Source organism: Cuculus canorus, chromosome 4 (genome assembly GCF_017976375.1).
Source record: "Cuculus canorus isolate bCucCan1 chromosome 4, bCucCan1.pri, whole genome shotgun sequence".
NCBI classification, from domain to species: domain Eukaryota; kingdom Metazoa; phylum Chordata; class Aves; order Cuculiformes; family Cuculidae; genus Cuculus; species Cuculus canorus.
Window position 1 is genome coordinate 12,690,055 of NC_071404.1, and position 20,356 is coordinate 12,710,410.

Below are 20,356 nucleotides of genomic sequence, written 5' to 3' on the forward strand. Positions count from 1 at the left end.
CTCATAGAGAGAATTTAAACTAACAAGTGTGGTAAAAGCTTATGCTGAGTATCTTTTCAATGCCGAGGATACCTTGCTCGTAATAATCACTAATGTTCATGGTCACATTCTCAAGGCTACCCTCATAAGTAAAAAAATATCTGCAAGCGTGGCATGTACCATACAAACAATCTTTTCATCATGTACTGAAGCTTCAGTATTCACAGGTCTATTCTCTGTGTGGTTTAATTAGCCCCTAGGTAGGCAGGTAATTCTCATCGAATAGGACAGTATGCAGAGGAAATTTCTGAAGACGCAGTTGACTGCTGGAGGGGTTATTATACAAAGATTAAGGGCTTTTAAATACCACAGTGAGACAAGAAGAGTGCCTTGGAGCCAAACTTGCCTTTTTTCTTCAAGTAAAAATTGTTTGAACACAATATACCATTTTTCTGAGTAAGATTGAACTAGAAGTGGAGGAACTGCCCTATATCTAAATGCTCATTGGTGTTTCTGAGTTCTCCTTCCAACAGAGCTCTGTGCTGGTGGATACCAGTGGTATATTCCTATTAAAAAAACACCATTGCCTCAACTGCTGTGAAGACAAATTATTGTGCTAGGAGCCTCTTATCATATAAGCGCTTTCTCTGGCCAGATGGTCTCTCTCTCCAGCCATGCATCACTTCATTGTTCATCTAAGCATGAGCATTCTTCTAAGATTCATATGTCTTTAGTGACATTTATCTAACTCTTGGATGATACTGTTTTTCTTAATTTTTGTGGTTATAGCTTTAAATATGCTTCACAGGTTGTTAAAAGTCAGGGACAAACCTCTATTCTTTTTTTCTGGGTTTTTTTTTTCAGCACACAACTCTAATGTTTGTTACTGTAGTATACTTTAGAGGCAGCTAAGACTGTGAAAGAATAAGGCTCTCTAGTAAATATGAACCAAATAGGAAAAAAAAATTCCCCAGAGGCGTGCAAGTTCTTGCTATATCTGTCTCATGTCCCGACTGCTTAATTGTCCAAGGTGTGAAATTGATTAAATCCTGTTTTGGCTTTCACCAACAGGAAAATAAAAAGAATTAAAAACATTTTATTGGACTTCTATATTATCAAAATTATTCTTTGGCTATCTTTTGCATCTTTTCTATTACAGGAGTGTTAAAACATACACAGGTGCTCAAGACTTGTCTTTGGTGTTTTCACAATTGGTTTCAGCAAACCTGAATTCATGCTGCCACTGAAAGGAAAGTCCCACTCATGTGGCCCTGTCTATCTCCAGCCATGTATTCCTGTTGCCTCTTTGGTGCTAGTACTAGTGGGTAAACAGAGGCATGATTAGTCAGATTTGAGACCAAATGCGGCTAAAAACACAGAAAAAACCCTCCAGCCAAACACAGAGGCGAAAAAAGACCCAGCTGTCTACACATTTCTTATGGCAATGTAGAAGGCAGAGGAGCATGGGAAGGTGCACATGGGACAGCCACTTTCAGCAGCAGCATTAATCTAGACCACTAAAACCAATAATGAAACTCTATCTTAACAGCTGGTGAGCTCTGTAAAGTACCATGTTGGACAAAAAAGACTTTAAACAGTTAAAGCTTAGGAACTGTGTATTCACAGTGCTCATACTTTCAAAGGTATCAAGTCGGAGTAATGCAGTCATTCTGGACAATGTGCCATCTCCTGGGAGATGCGTTCCTGGGTTGTGGTTGAGTGGTCACCTGGGAAAGAAGAAGAAAATGTATTTTGACTAAACTTGAATGTGGCTCATACACATGGTTACTAAAGCCATGCCACTTGTTTTTCATCTGTTACTATCAGACTTTGGTGCCATCTTGCACTGGTAGAGAGAATAGGCCAATGCCCCTTGAAGGTAATAGGCAGCTTTTCATGATCTTTAGTGATGGCTTCATTACACCTAGACTGAAGTTTAACCAAGTGCTGATGTCCCCGCTTAAAAATCAGTTAATTTCTAAATTATGCCATTAAATAGGGCTTAAGTACTTAGCTGAATTTTATGAGGAGAAAACTAGGTGCTCCCTGCAAAGCTACATCCACCTGGAAAGTTTAGGTTCGGTTACAAAACTGTGTTGTAGATTTCCTACCAGGAATAGACAACACATTGTATTTTTATGCAGAACGTATTTGCAGTTATACAGTTATAAAATTACGTATTCCAAACAAAATAGATAGTCTAAACTTAGAGAGTGGTTTTAACAGAATCCAAAATACCACATAATTGAAGAAATGGCTTAAAGCCTCTTAGCTGTAATTTAAGCCTCCCCTAGCATATTTGAGTGCCACTCACATTTTTGGAAGTGGGTAAAACAAATAAAATAAAAATCAGTGTAGGTTGAATGTTCATAGAATTAAGTGTTTAGAGAGCAACTATATCTCTAAGGTGTTTTTTTCCTCCAAATTGGCCTATATTTCAATATTTAAACTGAACGGAATTGCGTAACTGGAGTAGTTTTACCCCTAACAGTTGTGAAGCTTAGTGGGAGGATCACAAGTTGCATTTCTGCATGGAGAGACAGAGACTAAAATTGCCATCATTTACATTTAAGTATTCCTAATTCTGAATTTTTTGGGGTTCACTAGAATAATGCCCAGAACCCTGGATACCTTGAAAAAGAAATTATCACACCCTTGTTGGCCTTTTAGGTACAATGCTGCCCAAAGTCTTCCTGGAACAGACTACGCTTTATCTTTGCATCCCTGTATCAGAGCTTGCCACTGGCTTCCCAATAGGGAGAGATTTATTTTCATTAAGTGGCTACTTCATTGCTCTTTAGCTTCTTAAAGTAGCTCAAGGGAGGTGAGATTTGTAGATCACTAACACATCATAATTGATTAAAACACATTTTTACATTAGTTTTGAGAATGAGACTTTTTCCTGTATAACCTAATAGAAAACTTCCCTGGAAAATCTGTTGAACTTTTCTTAGACCCAACAAAAAAAAAATATAATCACTTCACACATAAATACTGGCTACTTCCATATTTTTGCATGTAGAAAATGTTATTACAGTTTTACATCTGATCATACCGAGGTTTTCAGAGAAGAGTGAGATTAAGTCACCATTTGGTTGTCGACAAAGAGCTTATCATTCTGCAAAGCCTGAACTGAGAATGAGACTATTATGCTGCCCATTTCTCCACTCTCTACGTGACCAACTTCTCATCTACAAGACAGTACATGCTGGGTACAATTTTAGTGCAAGTTACTATTACTCTAAGGATCATCTGTGCAAATCTGGCATTTGATAATCATAATTTTGAAATAAGCGTTGTAAGAGGAAAAGGGGGAGTGATACAGCTGGAGGAAAAAGAGCTCTTTCCATCTCTTGGTTGTGTGAGTCTTGTCAAAGGATTTGAACTTAAGTGGCATCTGCAATGTTCCAACTAATTCACCGCAGTGTGTGTCTGTCATCTTCTGGTTTCTGACCTGTAATTAAGAGCTACTTAGAAATAGTCAAGAAAGGAGGTGAAGCTGTGGGATAAAACTGAATGGAAAAAAGTAAAGACCTGAGTAGGGGTTTTCAGCATTTGGAGAGCATATGCTGGAAATACATACTTGATTATTCACTGCTGCTTATGATAGGGGAACCCTGCACAGCAAAACTACTTTAAAAGGAAGGGTGTTTTGCCTGAAAAAGACTACAGTATCCATCACCCATGTCTCTTTGTGCCACTAGCAGTAAGCAGGATATAACCAAGGGAGCTGGAATGATGCCATGCTACTCCTATTAGCCAAATGTGAACCACAAAAAAAAAAAAAAAAGAAAGAACCAGTGTGTAAAAACCCAGCAGTAATATTTAGCATTGTGTAGTAAATATGAGAGATTTAAATTGTTACCAAAAGAAAAAGGGGTTTGCTACTATGATGATGACTTTTCTACCTACACTGTTCTGTCCTTTGCTGTTTGCATCCCGATCATATTCTTTCTTTCTCTCACTGCTTTCTTTCCTCCTTTTCTTAGGCAAAGCTTGGAGATGAAATTCTTGACTACAGGGATTTGGCTGCTCTTCCTAAAAATAAAGCCATCTATAACATTGACCGCCCAGATATGATCTCCTATTCTCCATATATCAGTTACTCTTCAGATGACAGGCATAGTTACGGGGAGGTACTGAAATATGGGTATTTTTTACTAAGAATTTGAGATTTTATGTGCATCATTAAACGTGTTGCTGAACACGCTTAAACATGTAAATAGTTTTTAAAAAAACCTAACTTTTATAACTTCAGTTCATTGAGCCATGTCATCCAGTCATTCATAAGATCTTCCAAAAACAAATGAGATGTTCATTTCACTTTTTATTTTGTGGAAATTAAAAAATTACTTTCTGTGATCATTATTTAAGCAGATGACATGTAATTAAAATATGGTTTTCTGTGTGGGGAGTTCTACATGCATGTGGTAGGAAACAGGAGCCATTACTAATTATAATGCAAACATCAGAAGCAAAGCCAAATGTCTTTCGTTATTCTCTTATTTTCTTTGAAGTGTACCATATTATTTCAGTAACATAACAGTGGTATTACTTTCCTATGCACAAATTTCTTTCAACTGTACCTTACCAAATTTCATCCTCATGTCATGCCTGCATTTCAACCTATTCATATGCACAGCTAATATCATGCAGTTGGTGCTAATGAAATCTGATTTGCATAACTTTACTAATACTGATTCTGAGTTTTGTGAAACATATTTGTATATAACTCCTGTCATGCAAGTTAGCTTTTCTTTCCTATTCATATCTACCTTATATTTCAATTTCTCATTTCTATTATAATTGTAGATACATTTTTACAAATCAAACCTCTCAGATATCCCAGGTGTGTTATCAGGATACATATAGCATAGAATGGACATCTCCATTGTTCTTCATAGGTGTAAGTGAAAGGATAGAAATAGATAGCATAAATATTAGCCATACTGATAATAATAGCCTCAATCCTGCTATCATTTACACCATTTACACTTAATCTGCTTGTGAAGTCTCAGTACTACTCTCAAGTAAATTTAACAGATCTTGGAGACACTCTTCCAAACCCTTTGTACAGTGCTGAACCACACTAACTCTAATGTAATGTATGCCGAAAGAATTATGGTTGGATCTGCTAAAGGATTTAAATGGTGTTTAGGTTTCTGAATTCACAAAACTGAATGGTACTTGCTAGCCCTGAACATGGAGTATAAACATTTCCTTTCTACATCAAAATTTGCAGGTGCTAATAATGTTTTGGCCCACCTCAACTGCCCGTTTACTTCTAGACTTGGCAGAGGTGACATCTAGGCTTGGAAGAGGTGCATAGACTGAAGAGCCTTCCACTCAACTCCTGTGAGGACTCATTCATTGCACCCACTCCAAGGTGATAGTTATAAAACCATCACATCCAGCATAAATCTGTGCTGCTCCTGGAGACGGTTTCCCCCTGCCTGCCCTCAGCACCTCCTTGGCCACTTGCTTCTGCTCCGTTCCTGTGCCAGAGCAAATCACCATATGACCTTCTGGCCTTTGTTGGGACACAGCAGCTGTGACCTCTGTGAACTTCAGCATCACAATTTTCAGGAGTGGGATAGAAAGTGTTGCATTGAACTCTAAAAAAAAACCCAACTAACAAAAGAAAAACAAACAACAAACCCAAAGCAAAGACGGTATTGCCACTGTCAACTGCTTTTAGTGGGTGGCTCAGTGGTTAGCCTGCCACAAGAAGGGTTTATTGGGGCAACTGAAGTCATTGCCCTTTTCCGAAAATACATACCTTAACAGAATATAAAGGGGACCACATCATGAAAGAAGGCCTTTTCACTTGGACTGGAGTAGACAGCTTGGTTCAGTTGGGAGAAGCAGCCCACAACCTACCTAGAAAACGTCTGTTTCCTTGCTTACTTCCCAAAACCCACATGGACCCAGGAATGGGCATTGCATGCAGCCACAGTTGCTGGCATATAGATGTATTTAAGCAAACTTTAAGCTCATTACTTAACAATTATTATAAGATAGGAGCCTTAACAGGAACCAGCCCGTTTTCCGCCTTCACAGATGTGTTTTGAAGCAGGCACGTTTCATGTGTGTGTTTCATGCCACATCTGCTCTTTCCCTCATGTTTGCACCAGCAGCTTAATGCTATTTCAGGCAGGACTGTGCCCAAGTAGGCATTTGTGTCAGCAGGACCTCAGTGATATCTTAGTAAAGAAAAAATTAGGAGGAGTAATGGCAGTGACCTACCATCCAACATGCGCGTTTTCATGGTGCTCTACTTATTTAGATCCTTGATATTGTCAGGGGAAAAAAAAATCCTTTCTTCCAGATTTCAGCATCGTGGCTACTCCCTGCAGCTGCGGTAGTTCTAGTAGATTTGCTGAACTAACCAAACTGAGCGTTTAATTTTGAAAGGAAAACAAATGGTACATAGCAAATTGCTATGTTGAATTAAAAAATAAATAGTACAGACATTTTTCTTTCCCGTAAAGCAGCCAGGTCTGAAAGTTCTAGTTCAGATTTTGGAGCTGCTTCTATACAGGTTTAACTAGTGACCGTGTCTAGTTTCAGGCAGTTTCTCTACTAGCAGCAATCTCTGCAATACAGGACTGACCTCACCAGACTCTGGGATTTTGCAGTAAGAAAATCAACAAAAGCTTTATATGGAAGTATTTATATCTTATTCCTTATTTACTTATTTAAAAACAAATAAAAAGAAAAATTGCCCTAACCTAATTGACAGGTGTTTTTCCTAACTGTATCGTGTTATACATGGATATTGATATTTTAAGAGTAGTTTTTCTCACAAGTAACATCATGCATGAATTTGTATCACTAATTTGTTGTGTGTTGCTGTTTGCAGTCACCTCAGTTGCTCTCTCCAACACCTACTGAGGTAATCCCCAATGCCTTTGTTCTCCTGTTCTGACCCATTTTGTGATGCATAAACGTGGTTATATTGGTAAACAGCAGTGTCTGAAATGTGGGGTTTGCCCCCTGCATCTGCAGTGCATGGGGTAATATAATTTATGCTCTTCACAGTGTTACTTGTGTTGAATACATGCTCTGCTTCTGGATTGTCATCTGTACGCTTCTATCTCCACTGTCATTCATGTTTCTGCTTTCCAAAATAAAGGTTATATGGTCGTCACTTCGTCAAGCTCTCCTAAATAAATTATATTGCGAAATATGATTTATGTTTACATGTAAAGCTGCCAACATGAGTTGACTTAAATTAATGTTTGGCATAGCTTTCTCTTCTTTTCTTTTTATTTTTTTATTTCACAAACAATTAAAGTACTTATACTATTCGTGCACATCTGCTGTTAAATCATTTGCACATACTGTACTTCTAGGCCAGTGTATTTTGATGTGCATTAATGATCAAAGCCAGTCATCACTTCAAGAAACATCATCTTGGAAGCAGTGAAAGTCTTTCACACAGCTTCCCAGATAGTAACTCAGTTACATATCATGGGCCTGCCTAATTTCTCCATTATCCCAATTTTGCGTTAAGAAATCAATATTGCAAAATATTGATAATAGTGGAGAATTATGAATTTTCATTAAGAATTGTAGTTCATCAACTGTCACTATGAACACTGGTAAATCAGAAGAGTTAACCAATAGAAATATAAATTAATTGAAAGTTTAAAAATAAAAGTGTGCTTATTTAATACTGGATTTCATGAACTTGATTGGTAATTCCTTACAGAGACACAAAGTACACAAAAGGTAAGGTCTGAAATAATCAATACAAAATCTTGATGTTTTGGAAAATTATAATCATTTTTTTAAAATTAGCTGCCAGTTAGCAAACAGTCATAGTATTAAATTTCAGAAGTGACACCATTGTGGATGTCGGTGCTGCCATGTTTGGTGTTCTGTGAATTCTCAAGGTTATCCAGCTTTCCCATGCTTGCTGTCTTTCTCTGAAGAGTCTATGATCAGGTGATCAGGAATCATCATCTGCAAACCTGTCACCAGGAATTGTTGCAGGGATTTTTATTAGAGGAAAATTCCACTTTTCCACACAATTGGACACATCATAGACCATTAGCTGAGTTCATATGGTATTTAAAGATCATTGCAGGACTTTCTAGACATTGGCATACTAGTTGTAACTCTCTTCATATGGGTTAAAATGTGTATTAAGTAACGTAGCTGCTTCAGGAGGGAAACATCTCAAACTGTGCATAGAAGGGTTAGTGGCAGAATGCCTACAGGATGCTGCATGCTTGGGAAAGCTTCACTTGTTCTCCCTTGGTTTGTATAATTTCTTCTGAAATGGATATTAAAGCAATAATGCTGCTTTCTACTTTACAAAACTGATTTTCGATTTTTGAAAATGCGGTCTAGGGTTTGAGGTGGAAGGGACAGAACATGCTTGAGCCAGAGGAGAAAAACTGATGATGGGAGAACATTGTACGTCTCCATAGAGTCAAGAATAATCTCAGGGAAGCCAAATATGAAACTGCTTTCATCTAATGATGAATGGATGGGTATAATTAAGTTGCCCTGATAGGAATCTGGAAGATGATGATGGAGCTAAGTAGGAGTACTGGTGTGTTTATATAATGAATGATCTAGTGGAGTCACACAGACATCCAAAGATCTCCCAGGATTCATGATAAGTTACTAGCACCTGCTACAGAGCAACATATCTTCACTCACTCCTACTGGAATAGGAGAGGGGAAGCATTTTTTGGAGTATGACTTTTCTTAAGGGAGAATCTCCAGGTCATCTTGATTTATTTTAATTTGAACTTAATTCAACCCAATTCTTGCTTGTCATTAAAAAAACCCAATAAATTTGAATTTGTTTTTATAGCTAGTTTACAAAAAGTCAGTTCTGTATCTAATTCACTTAGTAATGCTTTCACTATTAGGAAGACACTATATGCAAATTGAAATTGTAATTTAATTAGCTGTAGAGTAAGGGGTTTGAAATGGGTGTACATGGTTTTAAGTGGTTGAAGTGACGGTTTTAGAGGGAAATGAGTTGTATGACTTACCTAGCACAATGCTGCGTTATTAATGCTAATACTATATATGACTGTTTATATCAGTTACCTAGCTGGTAATAACCGTGTTATCATATGGTGTGCTGGATAATTTGTACAGCAGACACAGTTGTTTCTGTGATGTAATGAAGCCAACGAATGCTGATTTTTGTGTTGTTTGTAATCATTATGCATCCATTCATATGGGAAAAGTGGCCATAGTATTATCACGCTAACCTGATCCTGTCTTCCACCCACCCATGTATGTTCAGGGCTTACACTGTCCTGAATCAACACTTCTACAGCGTTATGATCTTTTCAAATTATATTGTCATTGTGATTTTAAATTCACGTATGTGCTAACTTTCATGGGATCATGATCGTTCTCTGATACTTGGCAGAGCTCCTTTGGTCACACTGCAGTGAAGGTGCTTACAGCTGAAAGCCACCTCATTTCATTGGGATTGCGCGGAGAGTTGCAAGAGCTGAGAAGTGTGCAAAATGGCATATTCTTCCTGTTTCAGAAGTGATTTCTCTTCCCTAACATATATTTCCTCTATTCCTCTCAGGGTGACCAAGATGACAAATCTTTCAAGCAGTACAGGACATCAAGCCCTAGCTCTGCTGGCTCACTGGGCTATGGTCGCTACACTCCAACCTCCCATTCTCCTCAGCATTACAGCAGACCAGGTAATTGAAAGGCAGTCTTAATTATTCCTTAGTAATTATTCCTTAGATTTTCCTAATACTTTGGTTTTTGTTGTAAGTAGGCTAGACTCCAGCATGCGAGGGTTTAAGGTGGAGTAGTAGTTCATTGTAGTGATTTATTTACTGTGAACAGATTCTCATGAGCAAAAAGGAAACAGGTGCTTTAGGAATAACCATCTAAGAAAATGGAAACAGGTATCTAGAAAGATTGATTTTATGTGTTTGTAAATGGAAGATAGAACAGTTTAAAGGACTTAATCCTGGTCCCATCCTGCCTGAAGCTACATGTTCAATCCATAGTTCTTTCACAGTGTGGCGTGGTAGCAGTGAATGCACACAAAGCCAAGAGGGTGATAGAGTGACTTCATTAGCTCTTCTTAGACTGCAGGGCTATGATCCAGGTCTCCTCTCCGCTGTGCAAGAGCTGGAGGAGTAACTAGGGGTCACTAGAGTTTATTACAGCTTTGTACTGTTGTGGCAGCTGTGGTGGTGTTGCACAGAAGGAGGCGTCACCCCTTTTGGTCATTGCATGGGGACCCCATACAAAGGCCCGTTTGTATTTGGGAATTGAACAGAGCTTTATCCTTAGAAAGAGTCAACTAAATTGTTCAAAATTCATTCTAATTTTCCTCTACTACATCATTTGAGTGGAAATCACAGAGTATTTGTATTGGCTTTTTGGAGTCTTTTAATTTCATTGGGGATATATAATGATTGTAAACTAGTTTGGAACATTGGGAGTTTTTAATCTTTCCAGTGGAAATGAAAATTTTATGGGTAACCCAAGCAATTTTTAAAGGAGTTGAATATTTGTACTATGTAAATTCTTTGGCAAATTTAAAATGAGATTGAGTTTTAAAGATGTATTAAAGAGAAGAAAGATCACTGTCCACTGAAGATTTGGCAGCTGTCATGCTTAAGCTTAGCTGCACACTGTTAAAGCAAGGAGGAAAGACAAAAGAAATTAGAAATTAATTTTAATGTTTTACACATTCATTGAAAAGATAATCATCAGAATTCCCACTTTCAATAATTGCGATTAGTCCCCCCAAACATGTTATCAGGACATTATTACCACAAAGCAAAGAAAGATAACTTCTGGGAATGTTTTTCGAAGTAATTAACCACATGTCTAACTTTCAGAGCTCAAATAACTTCGGGATGTTGCTTCAAATGCTTAAATTAGCCATGCGCTTGAGTGCCCTGGTGTGTTGTGAGCTAAATCCTACCAGTGTGCACCGACAGCAGTGAGAACTGGACCCACAGGTAGCACAGTTCTCAGCAGAGACAAGACTTTCCCCATTTCATTCCATTAGATCCATTATGAGCATATACCATTCCCTCTTGCAGCTTCTGAATATGCAGATTTTCCCCTGAGTGCAGCTATGCTTTTCGTGGTGCCTTTTCTGGAATATTTTCTGATGCATTTTCTTTTCATCATTTTATATGATACCCTTTCTGTCTGCAGAATGCCTGTGTCCTTTGGCCAACTGCGTAGTATGGCCACTGTGATGTTTTTTAGCAATGTCAAGATAAAGAAAGTCCTAAATATAAACTATGTTTTCTAAGCATCAGGAGGAAAATGTTCCTGAAGAAAAGCATGGCATTGTATTTTGTGGCTTTCAGTAAGTGAACTAAATAGTTTATTTTCACTTACTCTCTGTTGCCCCCAGCTGGTACTCAGAGTCTTGGTACCAGTAGCTGCATCTCCCTGCCCCAACACCCAAGCCCTACATCTACATTCAGACATCATTACATCCCTTTCTTCAAAGGTAAGGTCCAGGAATGCAAAACCGTGCTGTGATACTGTAGACTTATTCAGATGTGTTTCACTTTTATGTGTGTGCAAGCATGGCTTCCACTTGGATAAAACTTGTCTTACTTTTGTGCAAGTGCGTTCTTGATGTACTGTGTAAATTTTAAGAACTGAACGGGTATGAGTCGTTTTATCTTTGCTTTTTTTTCAATGAGTGTGAAATGTTTTTCAAAGGGGTCGAGGAAAGGAATTAGATTTTCTAATGAAAAGGAGGGAAATTATTTTAAACTCTATTTGTTCTAAAATACAATATTTACCCTGTTTGAGTGACATTAAATAAATATTATAACAAGCTGAGCCATTGGATCCAACATTGGATGATCAGTTACCTAACCTTCTAACCTACAATTAGGTATTCTTCATATTATTTAGCATTATGCTAAATAAAGCTAATTAAATCAACATACCTATACTGATTAGCAAATAATGTTATAAAACAGAGGAACTGAGTCTAGCATCATTGCCATTAAATTTATTTGCAGTGGGTTTTAACTTTATATGATGACTATTTTGTGGTTGTGAGATGGTCATGAGAAATACTAAGAGCCTTTGAGACAAAGGCTATTTTTAGCTAATTAGTCAAATGTCATAAAGAGAAGGCATTCAGCTACTGTGTCCCTTCCCCTGAGCTCTCTAGTCACAATACTAACAGAGAGGAGACATGAATGATGAATGCTGAACATTTTCAGTGCCTGTTTCTTGACTCTTATATTCAGTTTAATAAAGCAAAACTTCTTGCCTTTGTGACCATTACATAAAATAAAGTGACCCTCTGCAGGAACCAGACGTGCAAACACGAATGAATAGCAGGCACTCATCACTTTCAGAATAACTAATGCATCTTTGTTGAGCCCTAATGCATCCAGAAACAGTTCAGTCCAAATTCAGCTGAATTTCACTGGTAGAAGCAGCAACAGAATCACAATTGAGTCTCCCAGATGTGATCCCCGAGAGAAAATTTTGGAAGAAAAACCTGATGAGATTAAACTGTTTGTTGCCATTTTAAAGTTTACCTGGAAAACTCCTCCTCCCACCTGCAAGCACTCACACCCATCCCACCCCTCCAACATTTCTTGGAAAGCTGGAACACACCCTGGTATTTTCTGAAGCAGTGTGTGGACAGTTTTTTGATGTCCTCTAAATTTGGATAATATCGTCCAGCCTGCTGTATTGAGTAAGAAAAACCTCTCTCGTGTGCTGCAGTGCACGATTTCAGTGTATGGAAAGCTCTTATTTGAAAGCCTACCTGCAGTTGCTTAGCAGCACTCCTGTTACAAAGAGCTTCTGCTCATACTACCTGCTGTTGCTCAGAGCAGCAGCAATTACTTTGTTCTGCTGTTTGGAGGAAGAAATCCTCAAGTGGCAGCTCCTTGTGGCCAAATGATTAGTAGCACTTGAACAAAATTACAATATTTTGCAATTATGCAGCACTTTTTATCAAGGAGCTAAAATATTTTGCAAGCAGTAGCTTACTGTTCCTCACAGCACTCCTGTGAAGTAGACAAGCCTGTTTACAATTTTTCTATATAGGTAATCCTGAGCCCTGCAGAGATTGTGTAGATTATCCACTGTTTTACGCTGAGTTAACACCTCAGTCTGGAAGGAATCGGAAGATTTGCCCCATTCTCTTCAAGTTCTCTGAATTCTTTCCTCTGAGTTGCAGACTGTATTTTTTTCCTTATCTTGAGAAGCCTTTTGCGGGCATCAATGTGCGATTTTTTTGTCTTCAAAGTTGTTAGTCTGGGAAGAGTAGAATTGTAGAAATAGTTGCTTTGTATCCAGACCGAGGTTAATGCTGCTACTTCAGTTTAAAAAAAGTGAAATAACACTCATTTCAGTATCTTTTATTAATTCCAAAACCAGCACAGTAGTTAATAGTATCATAAGTAATCTTTGTAAAACCAGCACTCCACAATCACCATAAAAAATATATCTTTAAGCTTCCAGGCGGCAGAAATGTTACTACTCGAGGGAAATTAAAACAGTCAGAATCTTCCTTTTGACTGCACTGAGTTTGCATCAGATTCATCCTGAGAATTACATGGTTCATCATTTTTCCAGTGAAACGTATGATTACTGAGTTCCTATTCTTTCCTCAGTATGGTGTAGTCTGGCTCCCATGAAATGTAATAGGATGAGCTATTCTTTATCTTGCAGACTAATGATTTGCTTGTGCTCATTTAAGGATTTCTGTCTTCAAAACATCTTCAAAATAAATCCTGTGACAGCTTCACTTCAAGAAAGCTTCACAGTTTTTGCTCTTGTGAATCATAGGGTGTGATATTCCAAGTACTTAGGATTGGTGTAGCTCTTCCTCTGGAGGTGATGGAGTCAGTGAGTGTACAGGCTGTGCTGAGCCCTACTGAAAAATGCTTACTTAAAATGTGCTGGAACATGTCTTGCCTTTGTAATGCACGAGCACAGCTTCCAAAACAAAGCTTTGACTTTGAAAACTTTAAAATAATTAGCTATCAAAAAATATAATTAGCTTCAAAAAACTTTGTCTAGCTTAAGGCACCATGTGCAGAGGTATTAAAGGATCCTGTTTTGGGAGTAGGCTGTGACATTTCCCTTGTCAGGGCAGTGGTATCTGTTTGTTGTTCAATCCCAAACTTAGACAGTTCTTACTGTAACTTGTTATCAAGTTTCCCATCCCCCTAGATAAGATAAAAGCTGACTAGGAGGGAGGTATAAACAATATGATACTTTTCCTGACAATCCCTTGAAAAGGGAGCATGATCTGACCTCTAGTCAGTTGGCTCCACATGCAGGAGGTTAAAAAGAGCTGCCTATCCTGTCAGCAGCCAAAAGATACAAGGAAGTTCTTGTGGTTGACACTCAAGTTCAAAGTAAACCTTTACAGATTCTTTCCAAGTTAAACAAAATCCAGGGTAGTGTTCATGGTTCTTTTTTTTTGCTCTGCATTGACCAGTAGAGCAAATCAGTGCCTGCAGTTGCTTGGGACAGAAGACAAACCCCAAAGTTTGAAAATTCATTCTCTCTGGTAGTTTTATTTTCTCTGAGACCTTTTTCTTCTTCAAGATATACTGGGCAAACCTGGGAAGAGATAAATTCTTGGCAAATTGTCATTGTAGAGATTTTTGTTATAGTTACACTAAAAGACTGTCGAGTTCCTACACTTTCTTTCCTACTAAACTTTCTATATGGGTCTTCAGTTTGCTTTAATATTTAATACTTACTTTGGTATGTAAAATGTTATATACGGCTGCTCTGTTTGTCCAAATCAGTGGCAGAGTTTTAAATATAATTTAAATATGCATCAGCTTGTATGAGTGGGCTGCAAGAATGTTTTCCCTCATCTTTAATTCTTCCCTTTCAAGCAAATAATGGGTGATGGCTTTGCAAACTGCTCTGCCAAGGTGATTCTTGCATCAAGCAGATTTGCTGTCATCTGTTACTTGTGCTTGCATCCTGTTTTCTTACAGGTTTATTCCTATTAATCAATGCTTCCTCCTGATTCCCCAAATATGCTGCTGACACCCTGCCTTATTCCTGAAGAATGACTCTTACGTGTGTACGATGCTGGCACCTTGGGGTCACTGCTTAATGAAGTGATTATTCATGCCGGTCATAGAGGAATATAAGTTTTTAATAATATGCTAATTTTTAAGTAAATGAGGAATTAATACACTGTGAAAACCACTTGAAAACTTTCCTTTTCTTTTTACATTAAAAAACCCCTAGTAGTAACGTTACTTTGGGATGAGTGACATTACAAGATTGTTAAGGTCACTGGACTTTAAGGGACCTTACTTAAATAGGTAACTACCGCTGCTCCTTATGTTCAAAGTTGGAGTGACTTTGAGGCTTCTTCCATTTAGTAGGGATGCCCAAGCACCTGGACAGCAAAGAACAAATGATGACAGAATTACAAATGGGCAGTGAAAAGCTGTCACCACTTCTTTCCTTCCAAGTGGGAATCAAGGAGTTGAATAACCATGTGGTTCCTTGTGTGAGGACAACTTGACTGCAAGCTGGTGGTGACACACCAGATAGTGCTATAATAATATAGCACCAGTAGTGCTATAATTCTCCCTTTACTTCTTGGAAGGACCATAGGGTATCATCATGTGCAGTTGTGATTTCAGTTTCTGGACTGCTCTGATTATATTTTTTCAATTCAAAATCACTGTTATTTAAGTACACGGTGGTAACGGCTGAAGAATTTTAATTTTTCACCAAGTGTGAAAATAACAGACACAAAATTTAAAACTGGTTAGTTAATGAATCATGAGGAGATACACAGCATGCTCTTCTGACTTTGGCCCACTTCTGCTCCCATTGAACTCAGTGGCACTACTCAGTTGAATTCAGTGGTGCATGTCTTTGGCAACAGACTGATGACCAAGCGTTCACTGCTTGTCAACAAAGGCGAGGGTTCAGTAGAGACCACTTCCACGAGCATGGCCTAGACAGTTACGGTACTCCAGTAGTTTTATGGTTCTGAAACTTCCCCGCCCTGAAGGCAGAACTGAGTTACAGATCTAGAGCTGTGAGCTGCTGCACTTTCTTTACGCCCTAAAACTTGCTATAATTTCATCGTTACTAGCCATTAAATTTATGCTCCATCCACACTAAAACAATAACAGTGAATTAACAACCATTTTATGTCAGAATAAATGTCATGTTTGGCTTCCAGTTGCTTAACAGTGCTGTAAATTAATTGGATTTTACAAGTCCCAAAAAAGTAGAGCTTTACTTTTTTGTTTGCCAAGCAGCACTATAATGCCATAGAATGTGCTTCAAGGAAATAAGCTAAGAGGAAAAGAAAGGCACCTAATGAGTATTTGACAAAACAAGTGCAAAAATGAATATGGATCAATCCTATGTATATCTTGAAATTTGGTGAAGTGACTATGGCATTATAGATCCATGACTTGATAATCCAACCTTGTTTGCATAAATATAAAATGCTGTGGCATGTTGCCTGTGGGAAAGGTTTGCAATTAAGAACCAAATTTCAATATCTGTTTTTGTCAGTGATATCTGCAGTATTATTTGACCTAACCATAGCATCAGGTTTTTTTGTCATCTAGTCCTGCTTTGAGATAATTTAAACCTTACTGAGTGGTTTCATTACTGGTTTCAGTGGCAGGCTATGAGCCATAGCATTAAACTTTTCAGAAATTGGGTTCATAGATTATTCAGTTAAGGCTATGCAAAATACATGCAAGATTGTAGATGTTCTTATCCTTCTGTTTTCTCCCCAAATGTGTATTTAAAAAATAAGCTTTAGTTTCAAAGTGGGGCAGTTTAATCTGACATTATCTATCGGATATTCATTTTTGATGAAATGTTTGGTAACTGAGCCAATATACTGTGATAAATAATAATGGGGTTTACAAAACCCTTATATTCGAAATTGTTGGATTAACAAGTCATTCTGTACAAGCTTTTATGCTTGAAATACTCTACTTTGCTTTCCATTTTTTTCTTTTATCTGCTTTCTTTGCTCTTCCCCTTGGAGGCAGTGAAAGTGGTCGGAGCACTCCAAGCTTATCCATGTACTCAGACAGCAAATCTTCACCTTCTGTCTATCAGCAGGCTCCTAGGCATTTCCATATTCCAGGTAGGCATTCACTGCTTAGCTTTTGATCTTCAATTGCTGGCACCTGTTTATTCTTTTCTGATTGTAATTCATTTTTTGCTATGATTTGTCAACTTCAAACTCTAAGAGAAGAAAATGCCTAATGAGTGAAACTCTGTTAACTGTTAAACTTGGTCTCAGAAGTAAAGAAGTAAGAGATCTATGTGCTTATGCATATTAAACATTTGTTTTAGAAGAGGCACACAGTGACAAACATTAATTAGCCTACAAAGATACAGTTATTTATAGTGCCATGACTGCATAGGTCTGTTGAATTTGTGTGCAGGAGAAAAGACTGAAAAGAGGGGTTGTTTGGGTTTTTTCTTTATCCATTTACATTCTGAATTAAATAGTCATATTAACATAAACTTAAAAAATAGCAGGACTTTAGCCCACCTAAAAGCTCATTGTGATTGTGTCTTTGCATATGTGCTATACTGTTTTCAAGTTCACATTCAGTTTACAAGCACATTAAATTTATGTCCATATGGTTTAGCTTTTGACTTCTAAGCGTATCTGTCTGTTCCATGGAATAATTTATTTATTTATGTTTAGTTTCTGGGGTTAACATTTTTATGAACAAACCATAATTAAGGATTGCTTAGGTCTGTAGTACTAAGTACATCTGATATATGCCCAAGATGATATGGGAATGCTGGACTGTGGCTCTGGAGGCTTTAAAAAAATTCCTATAAGTCCACGTCAGCTATACAATTCAAAATATAGACAAACTGTAGGATTTCCTGCAAGAATGTTGGGCATTTCTCATATAAACATCTATATCTGAACACATACACTTTCTTTATAATTAATGGAGAAAGTCCTTTTCAAGTGTGACTATTATCGGTTGTACCTTTACATGAATTTTATTTTAAGTAGTGACAAGTGTAGCTGATTTCTCTGTGTTGTCTCTGAAGTATACATTAGTAGTGCAGATATAACCACCTACATTTCAGCATATGGATTCCACTCGAGGGGTCTTAAAGCATTTTGAGGGATTTATGGGGATTATGCTGCATAGGTAGGTATAGCAAATGTTTTGAATGCGTAAAGTTGATAGGTAAGGCTTTGTTCTCTTGTAGTAGCCAGTGAATGACCTACCAGTGAATGAATGGACAGTTTTACTCACCTGTTTGCATTTTAGTGTTGTTGAGAAGAGACAGGAGCAGCATGGTCTGAACTGCTTGCTTACTCTTTTGTTCTTTCCTTTCTCTTTCCTCTTCCTCAGACACTGGCGTAAAAGATAACATCTATAGGAAACCTCCTATCTACAAACAGCATGGTACAGTCTGCTTTTCTCTGTTGCAGTTCTCTCTACACATCTTTCTAAAGAAATGCGTATTAGCTTCCAAATTAGTTTGCTGTAATGTTTGCATTACGTTATGTCTCTATAATCTCAAATACAAAAGAAAACATGTAACATGAAATTTAAATAGTCTTTTGTATAACGTGCTGTTCAAGGATTCAGAAGGTGCTCTAAAACTGGGATAATAATATTTTTTTTTGCCTTGGTAATTCAGAGCTGATATTAACTTTAAAGCAGTTGTCTTGTTTATGGAATATTATAAAATATGTAAGTGTTGAAGGTTGCTCTCCTGTTTTCAGACCAGATGTTGGGTTATCTGGTTTTTGTGAATAGTTCTGACTTCTACACAGCTGCAGAACATTCATATCATCCATATTTATATAACCTGTGTGGTTTTTCTGGGTAAGGTTTTGAGCAAGCTCAGATTTGCTGCAGTTTCAGTGCACTTTAGGTGTTGGTCTTTGATAGACATTTTCTGCTGACAGTATCCTAATCTTGGACAAACTAATGTTACCTCTTAGGCAAAAAGATACTATCTGTTTGGTTTGGGGCTCTGCTTAGTGCTGTATTTAGTGTTTTCTGCCAAGCTTATAGTCTGCTCAAGCTCTCTAATTCCTTCTTGTCTTTAGATATACAAATCATTTAAGGCAACTACTCGGGCTGAGCAAAAAAAAGCTACTGACAAAGGAAAAAGTTAAATATTGTAGTGGTGTTTGGAAAGATCATGTGCAAGTACAAAGTTACAATTATCTGCTGTAAATCAGCATAGCTTCACTGACTTACACAAGCTGATGCTGTGGTTCCAATGTCCTGTATCATAGCTATGTCATTTAATTTTATAGATATTTTTGGTTTGCAGAGAGGATTCTAAGCATCAGCTTTTTTTCTTCCAGGCCAGGCATTTTTATATCAATTTTCCATTCATCAGATATGCAGTTGAAATCTGGACTATGTCACTTTTGCACTACTCTATGGAGTTGTTCATTATAACCCCTGGAGTAAGCAGAGTATGCAGAGAACATATACATGTTAACATATACATGTTAACCTATAGAGTTGTATGTTTTAAACTTTCTTTCAGAGATTATACATATTTGGGATGGTTATGTTAAAAATACATGCTTGGTTTTCTACAGAAGAGTAAAGCATAATTTGCACTAATGCAAAAATAAAAAAACAAACCCAAAATAGATTAACTTACCTTCCAATTAAACAAAAATATTGAAAAAAAAATTACCTTTCATTCTGGAAGAACCGGTTAATGCGTGAACACATGAGCTCCTCAGGCTAACAGGACACTGAACTGATACATGCTGGAAAGGAGCCAGAGGACATTCCTTCATTGAAGAGACCAAGTTTGAACAAACAAGTACAAAAATGTTCTTTAAAACAAAAAGTACAGGAAGCTTTTCCAAAACATTTAGCTTTAAAAGGTTTCATTTACAGCAGTGCCCAACAGATTTGCTGTAGCTACAGCTTCTGTGTTTCTATTATAAACACACAACTTGAGAATGAAAGAAGTGGTAGAAGAATGGGAGGTATGAGAGATCAGGCCAAGAGCTGAGGTCAGGAAGTGAAGAGTGCGGGAGCCTGTGGTGTTGTTCTTTTGTGTGTATTCGTGTTAGCGATGTTAGCACTGATCCATGTGAAACATGCAGTTCACATTGAGTTTAAATGCAGAACCAAGTATCCTTTGTAGCAGTGAAGCTAATACGCAGAACTGATGAAATTCAGGCCACTTGGGTTTATCTGCTAACCATGTATTGTAAAAGCACTCTCAGTAACTTGGGAGGGGCAGACCTTCATGACCGCTGTTGGGTTTTGTTATAGTCTTCTGCATCGCTATGTAAAACCTTGGTGTTTAACTATATTGAAGTCAGATGCTTTTTTGATCCCACGGAACATTTGAAATCTGAGTGAAGCTTTGAATTAAACTT

The 20,356-nt window shown here is 37.6% G+C and overlaps 1 protein-coding gene across 14 annotated transcripts in view; it reads left to right on the forward strand.

Moving 5' to 3' along the window:
- The window catches only part of ABLIM2 (actin binding LIM protein family member 2), a 156,265-nt gene that overhangs the window by 106,080 nt on the left and 29,829 nt on the right, over positions 1 to 20,356 (forward strand). For 4 of the 14 annotated variants that reach the window (XM_054066424.1, XM_054066426.1, XM_054066428.1 and 1 more), the window contains 6 exons: positions 3,969 to 4,115; positions 6,842 to 6,874; positions 9,551 to 9,671; positions 11,363 to 11,461; positions 16,994 to 17,095; positions 18,342 to 18,395. In XM_054066424.1, coding sequence (XP_053922399.1) covers positions 3,969 to 4,115; positions 6,842 to 6,874; positions 9,551 to 9,671; positions 11,363 to 11,461; positions 16,994 to 17,095; positions 18,342 to 18,395 — 556 coding nt within the window. The remainder of the gene's footprint in view (positions 1 to 3,968; positions 4,116 to 6,841; positions 6,875 to 9,550; positions 9,672 to 11,362; positions 11,462 to 16,993; positions 17,096 to 18,341; positions 18,396 to 20,356) is intronic. The other 10 variants (XM_054066429.1, XM_054066430.1, XM_054066425.1 and 7 more) reach the window with 10 other exon arrangements.